The sequence below is a fragment of the Wasmannia auropunctata genome, unplaced genomic scaffold, assembly GCF_000956235.1.
Source record: "Wasmannia auropunctata unplaced genomic scaffold, wasmannia.A_1.0 LD336101.1, whole genome shotgun sequence".
NCBI lineage: Eukaryota > Metazoa > Arthropoda > Insecta > Hymenoptera > Formicidae > Wasmannia > Wasmannia auropunctata.
Genome location: NW_012026789.1, coordinates 2,158,565 through 2,178,487, shown reverse-complemented (window position 1 = coordinate 2,178,487; position 19,923 = coordinate 2,158,565). Strand labels below are relative to the sequence as shown.

Here is a 19,923-nt window from a genome sequence, read left to right as displayed (position 1 = left end):
GAAGAAGCAACATTAAAAATTAAAATTGTGAAGCATGGTCGAGCATACTTTTACATTTCAAAAATAAACGAGTTATCTCCTGAAGAATAGAACACAGGCTTTCGTGTGACAGCGGCCGCGTTCCATATTTACGTTTTTTGCGCGTACAACGTTCACAGAATCTTTTTATTTTTGTTGTTTATCAAATGTTAAACAAGAACAGAGCGCGTGAGCGTTAAAATGGAACGCAGTCAGGTTGCCCGTGAAGATTGAGACTAAATTGATACAGTGTGTAAATAGAAGTGAAATTGAAACCATTTCATGGTTTCAATTTTCTGAAACCATGTTTGGAAATGCGTTTAATCAATTAAAGACTTATCAATGATTTAATAGTAAAACTGTTCTTGGTACAACTGCTAAACGAATCGACTGCCTTAGAAAAATAACTTGTCAGTTGTTATTTGTAACTGATAGTTATTTTGATCTCTACCGTTTTTATTTATTTACAGCTAAAATACTGTATGTAATACTGAATAAATAAAAGCCGGATCAGAGATCGGAAGTTATAAAACTCAGAAGAACAGGTTTGTTATTGAATTATATTGTATATATTGATCTCTTAAATTTCTTCAAGAAAGCATTTTTGATCATGGACGTTCGTGTCAACCCTTCTGATTTACTCGGCTCTACTTACCTCTTTAAATCAATTTAGTTTCAATTTTTTGATCATATTGTACAGCAAACCTACGAGAGAGATATCACGTCACGGGATTATTCTTTGTAAGAATAATAGGCTTTTCGAATAGATTGGAAACAATTATATTCTTTCAAAATGAAATTATCTTCTTCTCGTGGTGATATTGAAGAATTTGATGTCCGATAGCGCCGATGGTAACTTCGAGGTGACGCTGGCGACGAAGGCGACCCTCAACTTCACGGGCAGGGTCGAATGGAAGCCGCCGGCGATTTATAAGTCTTCCTGCGAGATCGACGTCGAATATTTTCCCTTCGACGAGCAGACGTGCGTGATGAAATTCGGCTCGTGGACTTATGACGGCTTCCAGGTGAGAACCGCCGTGGTATTATCTCGTGGAAAGTTTCCCTGTTTCGGAAATTAGCTTCCGTTATCCAAATATCGGCGTGGTCGATCGATTTAACCGTCGCAGAAGGGCCATTTGTCTCTATTCGCGAGTTAAAAAAAGAATTGACAATTCTTTACATAGAAAGATATTGGCGCCGTACGTGGAAGTGTACAGTCGCCAGGGATATTTATATACGTATTTCATTTCCGATCATCTTTCTTTCTTCGCGAGTCAAAAGTCTAAGGATAAATAATTGGATAATTATTCCATAAATAATGGATCTTTTTCTTGTTTTCGAGACATTTTTTCCTTACATGATATGTGCTCCTCCTAGATGAACTATTCAATTAATCTCGAGGATTTGAAGAATTCAATTTGTTGGCGCAACAGGAAGCTCTCGCAAGGATCTTGTTAGGGCAATCATAAATATTCCGAGAGCGACTTTCGTGGCACGTTACGACGAGGGTATTGTCGCGCCGGCCGTTAGGCGCGATGAAAGACCGTATATATCGCTCGTTATCTTTTTCTTTTTTTATTGAGTAAAATGTCGCTTGTTAGAAGCGCAATCGAGTATAAATGGAAGACAGGACGTTGAGGTGAAAGAGATGAGACGAGGTGAAACGAATCGTCTGACCTAAATATTGATATTTAATGTTATTTAAAGAGTGGTCTCGTTCTATGCGCCAACACAAAATCTACTTATGCTAAGACTTTGCACACTGTAATTATTTGCTCCGATTTATAACTTCATTGATAATACATATGCGTTTTCACATGGATGATAAAGAGAGAGAGAGAGAGAGAGAGAGAGAGAGAGAGAGAGAGAGAGAGAGAGAGCATAAGTATCGAATGATTGGACATTAAGCAGCGCGATATCACAACAATGCATTGTAAAATTTAGGAATTTACTGTTAAGGTCGATCTTCGACACATCGACGAGGTACGAGGCAGCAATGTCGTCGACATCGGCGTCGATCTGTCGGAGTTTTATACTTCCGTCGAGTGGGATATACTAGAAGTCCCTGCTGTAAGGTACGCTTTAATGATTTTCTCAATCCTCTCTTGGATCATTAATTTAATTTATTTCCTTCAGAAATTTCCTTAATTTGATTAAATTAGATTAATTTACGTTTGTTTTTCTATACGCGAATACGGTGATTGCGTAACAAATTAGGACCTCAAGCAAAACAACAAGTCATCATGATATCAAAATGATTACTATAATAAAAGTTACTTTTCGATCAGTTACAATTTATATTAATGTCATTTTAACGATATCATGACTTGTTCTTCTGCTCGGAATTATACTGATAATGACATATAGACTGACTTTTCCCGCTACTTCAAGCGATACTATTTAATTAGGCATTAGTAATAAATTTTATTAATAATCAACAGTAATATTAATAATTTTGATTTTAATTCTGAATCAAAGAAAGTATACATAAGACTTTTTTTATTGATGCTTTTAACATCAATACTGTTATAATCGATCGTTAAGCAAAGTATGCGAATGTGCAAATTGCAGAAACGAAAAGTTTTACACGTGTTGTGACGAGCCTTACCTCGACATCACTTTCAACATCACCATGAGACGGAAGACTCTATTCTACACCGTTAACCTCATAATACCCTGCATGGGGATATCATTCCTCACGGTGTTGGTGTTTTACTTGCCAAGCGACAGTGGAGAGAAGGTAATTAACTCATATGATTACTCGTCCTCATTTATCCGTAATTTTATTTTATATATTTGTATGTGTGTTTCAGTAACATAATATTTTATTTTGCTCGATCTATTTTCTTATTGAGAAAAACATCTTATTCAGATTATTAAAATCTTATAGAAATCATAGATATTTTCAAAAGCAAAATCAACGAATAATTTTGAAAACGCAAGTTTTTTATATTTTGATTAAGTTAGAGTAGAAAGAAACAGAGAGAGAATAGAATTTAATTTAAAATTGTATAGTGTTCCGTTTTTAAATATTTCGTTTTAGGGAAATAATTAGAAATTAATCTCTGTATAATATATTCAAGAATTTTATGGGATTAGAATGAAACTTATAGTATAATCAGCTATAAAAATTTAAAGCTTTTTTTTTTTATTAGAAATTGGATTTTTCCGTTAATATATTATATTATGTAACAAAATTTTCGAAATATTGGAATAAAACAGTTATAATTTATGATTATATGAAATGAAAATAAAACTTGGCCTGACCTGCGTTCGATTTTTTTGTAAATATTACAGATTTATGTGTTTTTAAAGAAGTTTAGATTTTTTTATTTAAAGATATGTTTTATTTTGTGGTTTATTCTTTATGGAAAAAATTAATTTTCAAAAATTTTATTCAGTTATATGAAACTAGAATGATACACTCGCGATATAAAATTCGCGATATATAAAATCCCCGTTTAGATTAGATCAGAATAAAACTTGTGCCATATACTCTCCGTTTCTCTCTTTAGTCGGTCCTTCATGACTGAATATCGTGGCCTCCATTTTTATGGAGCTACTCGAGAGCGTACGATTGTCTCGACCGATTTTTATCGGTGGCTATCCTCACCGCAGCGTAAAATTCGGACGTTTTGTTTTCTCTCAATTGATCTGTCCATCTGATTGGAGATCGGCCTCGTTCTTTTGCCTTGCGCCACACACTAATTTGATATGCTCTCGATTTCTCTGCTCGATGTATTACCTGTTTCGAAAACCCCCAGATATGTTTGTTAGGGACGTAAAACCAAGATCAAACCGTAAAATGCAAGAATTTTATTCGATTAAATCGAAATAGCCCGCGATCGAACTTTATCAGAATAGAACGGTATAGTTCGCGCGCGATTACAATTTTATTCACAATCGACCTTATTGTCCCGATATCACGTTTCTCTTTATACACCATCGCGGGGAACTTTGCTCCAGCGTCGCGGCGTCGGAAATTAATTTTGCAGATTTGGCTCGATTAGATCGGAATATGGAATATGGCACACAGCGCGCCATTACGGTTTAATCCACGACCGACCTTTTCGCGTCGGCGTTACGTCTTTAAGCGCCGCGTCGTAAAGCACACTCGACCTCGAGCACCAATATCCACTTACCGGCTTACATAATTCAGACGTATTCTTCCGCTTTGTCACCGTGAAAGGTGTACCGCGTTGTATCGCGGAAGATGGGCAAGCGAGGAAGGAAAAAAAAAAGGGAGGGTAGGTCAAATGTCAGGCTGCCGGTCGTTTAGCAATCGGCGGGGATACGCAACGAGGATATGAGAAAAGAAACAGGAGTGAAGCGCGGTTGTAATGCGTCTTGCGACGCGACGTGCTCGGCACACGGAATCGATGCGACAAGACTGCGAGAAAGAAAAAACTTCTCCGATCGGCCTCAATGCACTTTTAAGGTGCAACCCGTTTGTAACCGTATATGAATTCACCGTCGAAAGCTCATTCCATAAATTATGAAAAAAAATAAAAATGTATACACTCTTGAAAATATAATGGGTGTGATTTTTGATACCAAAGGTGTGGATTTTAACATTATTGGTGTTCATATAATTCTCACCACATATTGAGATAAAATTATAGATAAAATTAAAATTGTGTTTTTGAAACGTTTATCTGTTTCTCTTTTAACGCAATATTCTCGAGTTATTAATTAAATTAACTTTTTAATTAAATTGTTAGCTTTTACTTTAACTGTAAATCTTCTTTTTCTCGTTTCAAACAAAGCAACGAAAAATTGCAACTGCATTATGATTCTTTAGTCGTTTATAAGTATTCTATTCAGAATAATATATGATAGTCCCTTAGAAGTCAAATAAATCAATTTTTTAAAATAAAATGAGAAAGTTATAAATTATACAGTTATACACTATGTGTTGATATCAAAATTATTTACAAAAAGTGGAGTTAATTAGTTTCATTTCTGAAAGATTAAGATAGAAATCTAGATTAATTTATGTGTGTATGTATGAGATTTAATTTTAACTCTCGGCAATTTCATATTTTTACTCTGTCTGTAACCTGGATCTTTTTGTTCAACCTAAGTTTTTGTATTATCCTAGGTTTCAAAAAATTTGGGAAAATTCAGAGTTACTTCTCAACATTTCTATTACATTATTAAATAGTTTTTTTTAACTCAAATGTTACAATCTTTATTCATTCTCCCTTCATTTTGGAAAAATTTGAGAGTGAAATTTTGCTTGCGCCAAAAAAGATCTATAGATTGCAGACGGAGGATTAATATTCAGGAATATGTCTAAAAGTATAACACAGATCTCAGCATCATTCTCGTAGCACATTCTTGTTTCTTATAAATAATGCATCAAGACTTCTTTTTCTCTCGTCCTGCCGTAGGTCAGCTTGTCCATCTCGATTCTATTGTCACTGACTGTGTTCTTCCTCTTGCTGGCCGAGATCATCCCGCCTACGTCGCTCGTGGTACCGCTTCTTGGTAAATTCGTCCTGTTCACTATGATCCTCGACACCTTCAGGTATGGTAAACCAAAAATAGTCACGAGACTGCAGAAGACACTTGTAATAAATGCGTAACGTTAAATCTATATTAAATTAAATGGCACATTCGCTTTAATATTAACCGAATGAAATTCGGTTCGAAATGCCAGATTTTTTTAACGCTGATGTTTTGCCAATGTTATTCCTGATTTTACTGTCGATTTTATAATCGAAAGAAAATACGCCACTTCAATTTAAAGCTAGCGTTATGCCGTGGGCTACTGAATTACTAAACTCGCGGATTGTCTTTTCGCATCTTTCGGCATCTTCCTTTCGTGCGTTGCAGCATATGCGTAACAGTGGTGGTCCTGAATGTGCACTTCCGTTCGCCGCAGACCCACGTAATGTCGCCGTGGGTCCGACGTGTGTTCATCCACGTGCTGCCGAGGCTGCTGGTAATGCGCAGGTATAATACGCCATCGCAGAGAACCGATTACGATTCCAGGCAAGATATATTCTTCTGGCATTTGTGGCCCGGTCATTGGAACCACGCCAGAGCCGGGCATTAGAGCACTCATTAGCGTTTCCCGTGCACGTGACGTTAGTGTCGCGTCATACCTGCAAGCATTTAGCACCGCACGGTGCATCACTTCTGCATCGCGCTGCATCGTGAGTGATGTGTCCGCCTATCGTTAGTCGCATCTCTTCCCGCTGCGTGTGTTGTCGTACAAATAAAATTTCCTGATTTCCCGGAGAAGAAACGTCTCGCGCTTGACACTGACGCGGTGATCGGGCGAGATCGTATCGCTTACTTGATAATCAGAAATTGTGTGTACACATCAAAACTGTGCTATATTACAGATACCGGATTTTTCTGAAAAAAATACTTTTGCGATTCATATGCCATTATCAAATTAAACGATCTAGAATTAAATTAAATTTCTTCCTCGATGTCACAAAGTGAAATTGAAGACGTCGATCTACAACTGTGTATTTTCATTCAGGAATTTTTATTTTATGATAACATTTTTTTTATAACGCGCGACGCCATTACATCTTGCATACAATATTGCACATATAATATTATTGCACAACGCGCAAATATTGAATATAATGCTTTATTGGTACCACCGTCGAACTGAACGTTATCCGCATAACCACACACCAACTTCATACAGAATTTAGAGTCGCTCCTCATTATTCGACATTACTCAAATGCATAACATTCTCGAATACGCATATGATCGCAACTCTGCCGAACTAGAAAGTTAGCAGCATGTGTAGTCACGATCTCGTTAGAGTATATATCGTACGAGTATCGTTAACCCGACTCTACAAAGCAATATATTATTCATTGCTGCACACTGAGCTTAAAGCTGTTATAATACGGGCACAGTCGGTGGATTTTATTAGCTAATTCTTGAGTTACTCCCGTAGAAGAAAGTCGGCTTTGGAACTGTGGACGCAAAAACGTGATTCGTGCGATCGTAACAACTAATGACTCTGATTAGAATTTAGAAAAGAAGGAGCAAGACATATTAGATACGATCGCGCGAATCACGTCGTGATTTGCAGACATGCCCTCGCAGTTCCGGAACCGGCTTGGGGATGAAATCGACATGTATCTTCGTGTCGGGTAAACCATATTGCGTCTTTTCTTCCACTTCAGGCCGCAGTACCAGATAGATAAGCGTAGCATGGGCGGGCATCATGGGCATCGCGTGATGGTCAGAACGTGCAACGGTCTCGAACTGCGAGACCCATCACTGTTCGTCGAGTCCTCGGCCTCGGAGCTGGTCGAGTCCTCCGTGCTCTTTCCTAGTGTCGACTCACGGGATGAGCTGCATCCTCGGTGCGTGTCGTCCAAGATCTCGAAAATAATTCCAAATAATTCATATTGTATTATTTGGTGTATTGTGTGGCGCTAAATAATATATAATTTATTTAATTATGACAATTTCGAGCATCACACATCTATATCGCATCATTTTATTTTACGTTTTGATCATCTGATTAAAGTACTTATATCTTATAAATCGGGGTGTTATGCGCAAAACTGAATATACCATAGACTTTTAAAAAAATTAATATTGTACAAGTAATTGTGTCAATAACATAAAATTCTTCATTATAAGTTTTAATTTTATAATGATTTTACTGACACTTTTGATGACGTTTTGTGAAAAATTACTAAAAACGGAAAATGTAAAAAAAGTAAATATCAAAAATATATAACATCGAAAAAATAAAAAATGAAGAAAATACATTATATTCTTATATGTGTATCTTATATATTGAATTAATTACTTTTGGTTGTTCTAAAACTTAAATTCTGTCTGGATGTTTTTGCGCAACATCGTATACTTCTTCGGTTTATCTTCCCATGTTTCTAGAATGTATATCGTAGTCATCCCGTTTTGCGACTGTATTATCTGCTTAGGGAGTTGGAAGCAGTAAATTTAGGAAGCACGTGCCGTATCCACGGTTCGCCAGCGGCAACGGCCGCGCCGCCGCCGCAGCTTCCGACGGAGGAGAGCGTCGACGCTCTCTGCAACACGCTTCACCATTGGCATCACTGCCCAGAACTATACAAGGCCATAGAAGGCATCCGCTTCATCGCCGATCATACGAAGAGAGAAGAGGATTCTACTAGAGTAATTATAATTTCGCACATTTTCGGATAACAACGCGATATTCTGACTGTTCTGACAGTTAGAATGTAACATATACAATTAAAAAAAAATTTTTACAAGATTTAAAAAAATAGGGTATCTAAAAAAATTTTGAAATTTAAAAATTCTCTAGATCTTTACGATATTCAGATATCCTTCAGGCTTTTATTAGATATCATTTAATAAATATTTGAATTTTTAGTGAAATTTAATTGTTTCCAATTGTATGTTAAATTATTCGAATAGCTGCATCCTTGTACAAAATATAAAACGTACGTAATATCTTTGAATAAAGACATGGTAATTTCCGTTATAAAGTCACGTTTCTTTATTGCAAGTATGTCAGTACGAAAAACTTTATTGCAATTTTCAATATAGTATTTTTCTCCCCATACCTACTCATACGTAAATCCGCCGTTTCGCGCCTGCTTTTTTTGCTTTAGAAAATATACATACACGAAGAGAACGTTTTTGCTGAAATATATAAAAATTAGGTCAGATGTAGATCTAAAAATAATTATGTTGGATGCTCAAATTGGCTGCTAGAATATCAAAAAACTTTTTGCAACATCATCATTATCATGCTTGAACATCTTATATTATTATTTCGAGTTCAACATAATTATTTTCAGATCTATATTTGGCGCCTAATTTTGATGTACTTCAGCAAAATCCGTTCCCTTTACATTCTCGTCATCTATACGATTTGACCGTAGGTCAAGGAGGATTGGAAGTACGTCGCGATGGTTCTCGACAGACTATTCCTCTGGATATTTACGTTAGCCGTGGTCGTCGGCACAGCTGGGATTATACTGCAGGCGCCGACCTTGTACGACGATCGCATCCCCATCGACGTACGGCTCTCCGAAATCGCCTCCACCACTGCCAAGCCACACATCGTCACGAGCCTCTGAGGGACAATTACTAATTGCATTAATGCCGCGCGCGTAAACCACGTATACAAACATATACACAACCTATTACTATTATTAACTACATCGACTACAGGCGACAAGCGAAACGTTATTGGCGTCCGAAAGACTGAAGCCTCGCTAGGTCTTCGACTTTTGCATGCAGTGCGTGTCGTTCGATTTTGCGCATTCGCGCCGCTGCCGAACGGAGAATTCTTACTATTGTTAACCCGCTAACCGTCGGACTTTTATTTTTCACTTTTAATTGATGGTATGAGAAAAAAATTATTACTAATTAATTATATGAAAAGTAAAAGGTTGCTTGGTTTCCACAAAGGAAACGGTGACTAATGGGTTAAGGCGATGTGAATTTCTTCACTTTTCAATTTCGCGCAACACATAGTAATATTCGTTAATTAAAAGATTTCTGCGCAGTTACATGTGAGAGAACTAAAAATAACGTCGATTTATTTTTGTCGTAAATTCTAAATTTTCAAAATTAGAAATCAGATTGATTTCAGCAGTCCTACTTTCCAATATCTTCTTCCTCGATTATTAAGAATTGTCATATTGCCGTTTATAAACGAAATAAGCGAAATACGCTTACGTATTAATTAATTGTGGCCTATAGGGGGTAGCGATTCGTAGTCACGCGTTGATTTTGTCGTCTTACTAAGAATTCCCGAGCCACAGCGGGAGATGAGCTTCCCGCGCACAGGAGGTGATAGAGGAAGGAGTAACACGACGAAAAGAATACGGCTGCGTTCCGTTTGGCGCTTACAGCTGATTACAGCGCTCACAAAATCATTTCATCCTTGTTGTTTATCAAATGTTAAACAAAGACAAATGATGCTTGTAAGCGCCAAGAGGAACGCAGCCTATGTCTCAACCATTTGCACGCTGATTGCGTTTGATTCCGTGTAGCACATGGACGGTGTAAGAAGTTCACAATGTGTAGGTAATACAGTCCGATGAACGCGAGACAGATCTTCTTATTTCTCGAATTATGATCGGAGGAAAATTGAAACTTATCGCGCGGATCGATAAAACGTACAATTATAAGATGAAATAAAGATTGGCTTAAAACAAAGAATCTAAACGAAGATATGCAATACGGAATTTACAGCCATCATCAGCTCGTATTTTGGCCTGCATATATCTGCGTTTAGATTTATGCGATTATCTTTTACAGTTTTTTTTTAAATATTTTATATACGTTTAAGATATAAATTTTACCGAATTCAATATATTTATTTGTTACTGATCAAGTTGTCTGTTCCAAAAGAAGGGATTGTTTGCGTTATCTAATAATACCTTCATCTTGCACGTATAAAGTAACAAGTTCGAATGATAAGAAGAGCTAGCTTAATTATCATCGGATTCAGATGCGGCCTGTTTCGCGACTAGGAAAATATAATGAAGTTTAATAAAAGAAATGAATATATAGTAGGTAAAAAGGGAGGACAAAACACGTATATACTGTAGAATTAATTCAAAAAGATCTTAACACAGTGCGATTTCGTGCCAGTTGCGTTTTGTAGAGATCGCGACAACGAGATCCGTCTCACATCACCCTACCATCCTCTGCCAGTTAACGTTATAGAGGGACACACTCTTGAACATACGAGACCCAAGCAATAAATTGACTACCCCCGAGCACATGTTGTTAGATCGCTCTCGTACAAGAGACGTACGCGAGTACTTTTGGAAAAGGGGCGAGAAGGGGCGGGAGAAAAAGAGGAAGTGGCGATTGCGCGAAAGATGCAAGTGGCGCGAAGTCGTACGAAGCCTGTTGCAGACTCAGGAACAAAATAAGAGGAATATTATATTTCCCAACACTACATCGAGCCTGTAACAATGGGGCCATATTTTCACAAAGAACGAAAGTGCGTGTTCTCTCTATATTTAAAGAAATTAAAGTAAATGAAAAATGAAATTCTAAATATCTGCATCGATTAACACGGCGCAGAGTTACGGGTTGGGCCTAAAAGAGAGGGGGGGGGGGGGGGGAAAAAAGGAGAGGAAGTTTAGAGGACTCAACTTTTATTGCTCATAATGTATATGTTTGTAATAAGAGTAACTTTCGTAAATTGCATTTGTTCCAGCACCATCCCGCACCGGCCGGACGTGGCGGGCATTTATTAAACGGATTTGATGGAATATATGATATAACGATAACGAGAATTGTTTCATAGTGTTTCCCACCGCATAATTTTTATCGTCTTCCTGCCCCGAATACCATTATAAATTTCAATTCGTTTCGACACACGGCGGCGCCCGCCGCCATCCTTGCCAAAAAAAAAAAAAAGAGAAAAAGGAAACAATAAATGTTACAAACGCGATAATTTATTATTAGCGTGACACATAACACATGTAATCGTGGATTATATGAGATAGTAGATCGCCGTGTTTGATACTTTGTACGTTTCGATATAATTTAGTACGAAAAAAAAAGACTCTTTAGTGCGTATACCAGCGCGCGATTATAAAGAATTTTAATTATAGGTAGATAATTTACCTGGTGGATGTAAATTGTAAGTTTTATTAATCCTACAATGTATCATTTTGGAATCGAAATATAATAATTTTGTCGATAAATAACACATACGTATAATTTAATTGACATTTCTAAATTACTCATCGGCTTCGAGGTATACGAAAGTTTCTTCGCAAATTTTCGTGCCTTACGAAATAAAGTAATTACCGTTTCAACGTGTAAAATTGCGTAACTATATTCGAGCGAAAAGAGTATTGAATATAATTAGTAAACATAATCGTTTATTGATTCGTTTTCACGTGAAATCACGTGAAATCGATGCGATGGATGAAGAATGTGTTACACATATTTTCAAAAAATAAAATAAAATTAAATTAAAAAAGAAAGATTATTTTAGATCGGATTTACAAATAATATAACAAATTTAGCGGCGGTTTCAATAAGCTAGATAAAAAATTATTTAAATAAAAGATTAGAAGTATGCTCTAGTATAAATGTAAGAAATAATGATAAAAATTTCAATTTTTTAAATATAAATACTTTAAATATTCAAGATGATTAAAGTAAAGTTTCACTGCGATGCAAAAATTAATTGTTCTAAATAAACAAATAAATAAATTTTGTTTATTTACAGAAATGAAGAATTACCGGTTAGTTATATTATTTTGTTTATTCCGAAAATAAAATTTGTTTACTTATATGTTTATTTACAGAACAACTAATTTCTACACTGCAGTGAAACTTTGCATAAATGATCTTAAATATTTAAAATACATAAAATACAAAAAAAATAAATTTAATTTTCAATAACAAATATTTTTATTTTAAAATATTTTTAAAACAAATAACACTATAAAAATGTATTGTTAAATAACAATATAATGCTATTCGCACAACTTCAATATATAAATTATTAAAGTATAAATATTAACATATTTCCAATTTCAATTACTTTGCAGGGAATGTACATACGAGTGATATATCCTTAAATACAATCGTCATTATAGCACTGAAATAAATTTTACAATTATTTTAGAATTTATTTTCTTTTTTGTTCAATGGACAGTGCTTAAACATGCGTGAATATAATAAGGATGACGATTTACACTTTATCGAGATAAGCACAGTGATAGTTAAAGTTTCATCTCTCTCTCTCTCTCTCTCTCTCTCTCTCTCTCTCTCTCTCTCTCTTTGGCGATATACATCCGTAAACGTATAAATAATCGTTACACACGATATAAAACAATATAACAAGATATTTTGTAAGTGTGTCTATAAGATTAAAATTATCTAATAAATTGTCGTTGTCTTTATTTATATAATACATTTATCAACAATTTCAATACGACAAAACGATATTTCTGCATCGTCCAGAATTGAAAGACACTGCATACGTGTAATTAGAAAGTACGCTGTATAATTTAAAAGATATACAGACTATCTTCCTAGGGTATAAAAAAAAAAGTAGTACCAATGTTCCACTTGCAAGAAAAAAAATCTGAACCGTATTGTAAGAAATTTTGGGCCAATAAAAAAAATCCGAGTTTCGTTTGACGATTTTAAGAGCGAGACTGTATGTTAAATACACTCTCTATACGTTACCTATGAAAATTATTGCGCTAACAATTTCGTTGCTCAAAAATGCACAGTATAACGCAATCTACTCGTATTACACATTACCTATTTACTGCCATAATAAACAAGGATGGTATCCGTGTCAAAGCCAACCAGCGTAATCGAATTTATGATGTGACCGAAAATCGACTTGTTACTGCGAATTAGTGACGACGTCTACATCGTCCGTCGACGCAAATGCAAACTGCACAATAACGTAATTTCGTATTAACAATAATAACGTCACATATCGTACATGTACAGCTTCGCAGACGCAAAAATTTACTATTTCGATTTAAGTGCAAATTGTATCGCACGAGGAAACGTATATATTCAATTTGGATAAAAGTGCCACATGTTCAATGAACCGATATCGTAATTTATAATTACATCTACAACATGAATTCAATGACCAGCGTAATATTTTTGTTCTTTTGAGTTATATATAGATGGTCAACCGAGCGTTTGAAAACAATACTCTTTGAACATTTGCCCCGAGAAAACGCGCCTCCGACTCGATTGTAACGTTACTGGAACATCCAGCTAACTGTTGTTCGAGAGATCCTACTAAATTATAAACTAAACGCGTAAACGATGAATTTTCTACGTAAGCGGGTGTACATCTACGAAATTATGAAATAATAAACTTAATTTTTGTATAAAAGTTGCAGTAGTCTTTTCGCACTGCTTCTGATTTTTTTTTTCATTGCGTTTCATTGCGCAGTACACGTACTTCAATTGCTCAATTCATTCTGTCGCTAATTTACAATTATTTACAAATATAGTTACATATGAATCTCAATAGAGAGCAGTACTCGTTGAACAATCATTAAAAAAAAAAAAAAAACAATTCGTACGTGTATTCAATGTTTTGAACATCATGACATCTATTTTTTCATTGTACAAGTAAATTCTTTAAAAAAGCTCGTATTTCTCGTCGTTAGTGTAAATTCCACAAAAATGTTATTTTTCAGAAATATTCCGTATGACTTTACTAATTCTCCTCTAACTCGCCATCTGTTTGCGTTTCAAACGGTTTCGTTTCTTCAGGCTCTTTCACCGATTGATCTGTACCGCTTTTAGCTTCACGAATCCTCCTAATTTTCTTCTTAATCGCCATTGCGCCTGTTCATGTAATAACACACGTTATCCAGGTTACAATTCAATTCAAGCTTTAAATAAGCTTTAAAAAAGGAAGTGTATAGAACTTACAAACTAGCGTTTGCCACAATTCGACTTTCTTTGCCGCTCTGTTATCACATTTCCTCAAAGATTCTCTATGCCTCTTATGAATACCAGCTAATTCAATGGCCTCTTGCGTCGGTGGTGGAAACAGACAAATTTCGAGCCAATGTGTGGCTTTTGCATGTCCAATGAGTCTCAGCCACACCTAATTACATATTTCCATTAAAATACATCCTTTGTACACACGTATGTAAACGTATACAGTATCAAAAAAATTAGCAGTGTTCATAATATCTACTTAAATAAGAGATAATAAGAGATAGGATGCTCGTTCCCCTACCGAATCTAAGCATTCTGCTGCAAACCAAAGCCACAAGCCAGGTTCCGTCCTTGCATATTTAACATCTTCTGACCAAAGCATAGATGTAGGCACATAATGTAAGTACAAATATATCCTGAGGAGACAAAAATGTAATGTGTGTTATATAATAAATTGATAACATTCCAATTGATAATTGAAAATATAATATCTACTAACCAAGTCAGACAGTGTAACAGGAATAACACCTTGGAGACTGGTCTCCCAACAGTTTGTAAAATGCACAACAGGATCCGACAGACATTAACTATCACAATGTCAATGGTTTTATACATTAGAAAGGTACCTATAACTGTACACCACCTGTAACTGTGAAACATACACATATAATATATCATTCTTACATACACATGAAATCACAAGATACATATATATGACATTAATGATATGAAAAATGACAATATAAACAATGTTAAATGAAAAATCAAGAGGATTTAAAGATTTGCTAAAATTTGCAGTTCTCTGAGCTGAGACTGACGAGAGATGAAAATAAAGATTAAGCAAATGCATAGAGCTGTACAAAAATAAAATGAAGGAAAATATGTCTGCGACAGAATAGTTTTCTAAGTGGATTACTTTTGCTGATACGGATTCAAGATGAAAGACGCAAAGAGCAAGTTCGCGCAGCCCTTTATCCAAGCACCATAGCACAGTATGTCGATCCCAGCTTGATGAAAGTAAAAGCTCTGATGCAGCGCGATCCCCAATTCCCGGTATGTCATTCCCTGCTCGTGGGACGCAAAGCTCAAGCTCTGCATGGTCGATGATTGCATGTAACATATACTACCAAAACAGAATCCGCAGTTCCACGCAGCCTCGATTATCCTGATTCGTTGTACCAACGGGAAGTGCATACGCCTGAACAACGACTGCGTGACAATAAAAAAAAATATATATAAATATACATATTTTAATAAATTTAGACAAAATAAATATATGGCATTCGAAGTTTAATCGTTGAACTCACGTTGAGAGACTTCTCGTACACCAAGTATAAAATCACCCAGAACAGGATGAGGTATCCCACGAGCACGTCGGTGTCCCGTACCTTCGTGTCGCTCGGATAACGCGAGCCGATGGCTTGCTTATTCCATAAATTCGGTAGGAACGGCAGAAATTTCGTTGGGTCGAGCAGGGAGTACAGGCCGATGGCCCAGCTATTCGCGGCTTGCTCATACATAATTCCTTATCGTCTGGCAGTGATACGACAAAGGCATAACATTGTTAGCGATGCGAAATATGAAATGGGACTGCCAAATGCCAATGATGTCGCTGCGGCGAGAACACTCAGATTTATTCTTTATTTCTCCAAAGTCCAGTCTCCATGCATTCGTTGTGTCTCGTGGTTTACAGGCTAACAGGCTTACAGCTGATAGCTTGTTGTCACTCCGACGCATGGTGGAAGCACATACCGCCATCTCACCGCGCCAATTTGAATTCAGCATTGTATGCATGTATGTATGTATGTATGTACATACAATAAAATGCATCATTTTTAATGCATAAGAAAGTGCATATTTCTATTTTTATAAGGATGTATTTTATTTATTATTATTAATATACTTATATATAGGTTGAAAACAGAAGTAATTAAAAGATATTATTGATGAAAATTTTTGCGATCGCCGATAGAAATATTTAAAAAATTAACTTAATTATATAATGCAATATTAAATTCATAATTTTTAATATTTATATATTAATCTAATATAATTAATAAATGATTAAGAATAAAATTAGAATTTTAGTTGCGTAAAAAAATTAATACTCACGTAAATTTATCGATTATTCATTAATTACTATGCTATATATTTAAAATAAAGTGTATTTAACTTTTATATTAAATTTCTGAAAATGTTATCATAGCAGAGCATTTTACAGACTAAATTATTTTCTTTTTTTTATCAAAATAAACATTGCAAAAAAAAAGAATATATTGTCTAAAGATGAGAAATCCGTATATAGTCTCATTGATACACTTTTTAATTCTTATTAATTATGTGCTATCTTATGTAAGATAGAGTAGACAATGGACTTGGAAGTAATTAATTTATTAACATTATAAGATTACACAAGTGCGCAGACGTTTTACAAATACCGTATTACAAGTATCTCAAAGATCCAGTGTGCTCACACACAATTTAATCTACACATCTCATCAGTGTTGGTATCGTCTGCTGAAGCCAGCATGTGTTTTGAGAATTGAGCTTTTTATTATACCTATCACGATATAAAATCAAGGCAATTCGTATACTATCTAATTCCGATGCAACTAAACACGTTTCGTGTGAAGCTAAAAGATACCAAACAATAGACGCACGCATACATCTTAATATTAGGACGATTATTAAGCGCTGTATTAGATAAAATTTGATCGATTAAATCAATTTCTAATTATTTCACCATAGCGCGTAAAACAACGGAGGAAGCACAAAATATTGTATGCGACAGTATATCAATTACGTAGCGAGTGTGTCTTGTATATGATACAATAATTGCAAATGCACCATTCACAATGGATTTAGTTAAGCAAAAAAGAACTATTTCCTAATAGAAATTTCGCATTAAATGAACTGTAAAGTGTGTACTTTGTCATTTCCACACATTTCTCTCAGAATCTTGAGAATAATAATTAAATTTCTCATTTCGCATAACGGTATAGTAAAAATCTGATTACATTCCGACTGTACACTTCCGTTTTTTCTCGCACAATTGCATGCAAGTATCAAATTCCTCATTAATTATCTAATTAACGTCGCCAATCGTTTAACGATCACGATTCCACGTGAATTATTTACCGGCAGCACGGTATTTGTATTCTAATGATTACATTACTACGTTACACACGTATTAATTATGATTCACATGTAATCATAATTTATACAATCTCAGGGACTCTCAAATATTTCGTTAATGTTTAATTATTTTACATCCATTGTGACAACGGATATTCTCCTTGATATTAAACAGCTTAGCTTTTAAGAATAAAGTTTTGTAAAAAAATGTTACATACATTCTTCGATTTTTTTTTTTTTTTAGTTAACTCGATATGTAAATAGTAGCGAATGTATCAATACACGTGTGCTGCTATTTGAAAATCCCTGAGATACCATATCTTGGGAGAATCGTAAAAGTATATAACTCGTACGGAATGAATATAGAAAAAAATTGTATCCTTAGCATAACTTAATCCTTAACTTAATCCACCTATGCACATCGAGTAAGTTGCATAATCATGAAAAGCTTAAATGTTTTTCAAAGCCTCTTCTTGAAACGCTTTCCTTTTATTCCACGAAAGGAGAACAAAGAAAATGCAGGGAAAAGACGCCTTTCAAACGATTTTTCAAATAAATGGCGCAGTACAGGCCCGAATCGTCGTCCAGCCGTGATTTCCATATCGGGACATTTAAGGTTTCCACAATTTTGCACGACTCACGAATGCAGATTACGTTGAAACGGTAAGTTTCAACGGATATATGGCACCGTATCTATAATTTACGAATCTTTTACATGTATATGTACATAAAATATATACAAAAGAGAGAAAAATAAAAGTGAAACTTCGCGCCGATTCGTCTCGAATGTAAAGCTTTTCAACGGATCACGTATGTGAGAGGCTTGAATATACAGTGTATCCAAGCATATAGAAAGATATGTACCGATTTAAGAATTATACCATTTATTAGAAATAATCTGTAATTTGTTCGAAAATTATTATGATAATAACAATTTTCCTTCGTCACATTTTTTTCTTCTTTTGCCACTCTTTATGATTTTTACTTTAGAAGTTTAAAAAAAATTCTTAACCGTAAACTATACAAATCCGATGCGCTATGATAATCATTCGGATTCTAATGATATACGCGTCGGGAAAGCATCTCACCGGCTCTATGTACACTGCAAACGTAGTTTACGAGTTTCAAAATTCTATCGGTACGTTTGGAAACCACGTGCACCGACGTAAGTGTTGTTCTAATTACGAGTTTTAAAAACAATTTATCGCGAACGAGTATATTCACAACTCGCGCAATTTAAAAACTAAACGATATCTCTTATTAACTTTACGTAGAAATAAATAATTGTAAAACGCTAAGTGTACGTACATATATATATGTATATATGTACGTACACACATACACACTAATGTCGGGGTCGCCGCCGCGATATCAGACAATGAATACGAGATAACATTATAACAATTCGCTCGCGAAAGCGAAAATCTGAAAGATTGGGGAGAAAAGTCTGAGGGCAAAAGTGGGTGACTTTTAGCGAAACTGATGCGACAGTTTCTACTAGTAGATGTATACACAAATTCCACAAGACGCACAGTTTGTACACAATCTTACTCAGCCGCTAGGTCGAAAAATGCAACTCGTTCTTTCGATGTAGCAGTATTTACAATGATTCAGAGGTAATTCGGTACTTCAATTACAAATCACTATAGTCACGTTAGACTTATGTTACAATAAATTGCATATGTTATAAAATAACATCCAACAATAGTATGTACACGAACTACTTCGACTCCATCTCATTTCTTTCCATATAATTTACAAAGTTTTTTTTTTAAATGTCCAAATGTCCAACAATACTTTTGTATTTTATATTCTCGGTATAGCGTTTAAATTTTATTTAGAGTAAGATCTGCTATATGACAGCTTTCAAATAAATGATTACATGTTACTTATATATATTCATAGAATCTATATTCATAGAGTAACAAAATGTCAAACTTTATTATATGGATCATTTTTTTAAATTGTTTCTTCAACCATTTCTTCATATTGTATTAACAATTCTTGTATCGATAGAAAATCTGTATTTCCAAACTGAATTCTTTTTAAGCAAGCACGAACTAAAACGGCCAATCTGCATCGACTTTAAATTAATTTTAACTCCTTAAATACAAAAGTAGTCAGAAACAGCGTAAAACAAAGAATTATTCTTAACGGCGGTGCTTCATCGAAAGAAAATTGTACGAGAAAATGCAATCTAGGATGTGACGCGGGTAAAAGCAATTTAAACTATCTAATTCATGCGTTCCGCTTTAACGCTCACGAGCATGATTTATCCTTGTTTGATAAACAAACAAGGATGAAACGATTTCGTGAGCGCTGTAAGCGCCCAAAAGCGTGAATACGGAACGCAGCCTAAG

General features: G+C 35.1%; 2 protein-coding genes across 2 annotated transcripts in view; one reads left to right on the top strand and one right to left on the bottom strand.

Annotated features, from left to right (window-relative positions):
* LOC105458920 (acetylcholine receptor subunit alpha-like) overlaps positions 1-11,694 on the top strand; it is an 85,775-nt gene extending 74,081 nt beyond the window's left edge. The window contains exons 7-14 of the mRNA XM_011704538.1: positions 863-1,043; positions 1,978-2,093; positions 2,590-2,758; positions 5,412-5,548; positions 5,857-6,015; positions 7,180-7,362; positions 7,951-8,164; positions 8,899-11,694. Coding sequence (XP_011702840.1) covers positions 863-1,043; positions 1,978-2,093; positions 2,590-2,758; positions 5,412-5,548; positions 5,857-6,015; positions 7,180-7,362; positions 7,951-8,164; positions 8,899-9,096 — 1,357 coding nt within the window. The 3' untranslated portion in view covers positions 9,097-11,694. The remainder of the gene's footprint in view (positions 1-862; positions 1,044-1,977; positions 2,094-2,589; positions 2,759-5,411; positions 5,549-5,856; positions 6,016-7,179; positions 7,363-7,950; positions 8,165-8,898) is intronic.
* Positions 11,695-12,605: 911 nt separating this feature from the next.
* Positions 12,606-16,177, bottom strand: LOC105458896. Its single transcript, XM_011704504.1, has 6 exons — positions 15,736-16,177; positions 15,345-15,637; positions 14,928-15,077; positions 14,730-14,844; positions 14,417-14,594; positions 12,606-14,329 (listed from the first exon to the last, which is right to left on the bottom strand). The coding sequence occupies exons 1-6, from the start codon at positions 15,946-15,948 to the stop codon at positions 14,199-14,201; spliced, it is 1,080 nt and encodes a 359-aa protein (XP_011702806.1). The 5' UTR covers positions 15,949-16,177; the 3' UTR covers positions 12,606-14,198.
* Positions 16,178-19,923: the final 3,746 nt, after the last annotated feature.

What these genes read in the sequence shown, in the direction of transcription:
- LOC105458896 (XM_011704504.1), bottom strand. Translation starts at nt 15,948, where the DNA reads ATGTATGAGCAAGCCGCGAATAGCTGGGCCATCGGCCTGTACTCCCTG. An exon ending in TTGAATCCGTATCAGCAAAA is followed by an intron (nt 15,078 to 15,344) that starts GTAATCCACTTA and finishes TATGTTTCACAG; the next exon opens with TTACAGGTGGTGTACAGTTA. An exon ending in CTGTTACACTGTCTGACTTG is followed by an intron (nt 14,845 to 14,927) that starts GTTAGTAGATAT and finishes TTGTCTCCTCAG; the next exon opens with GATATATTTGTACTTACATT.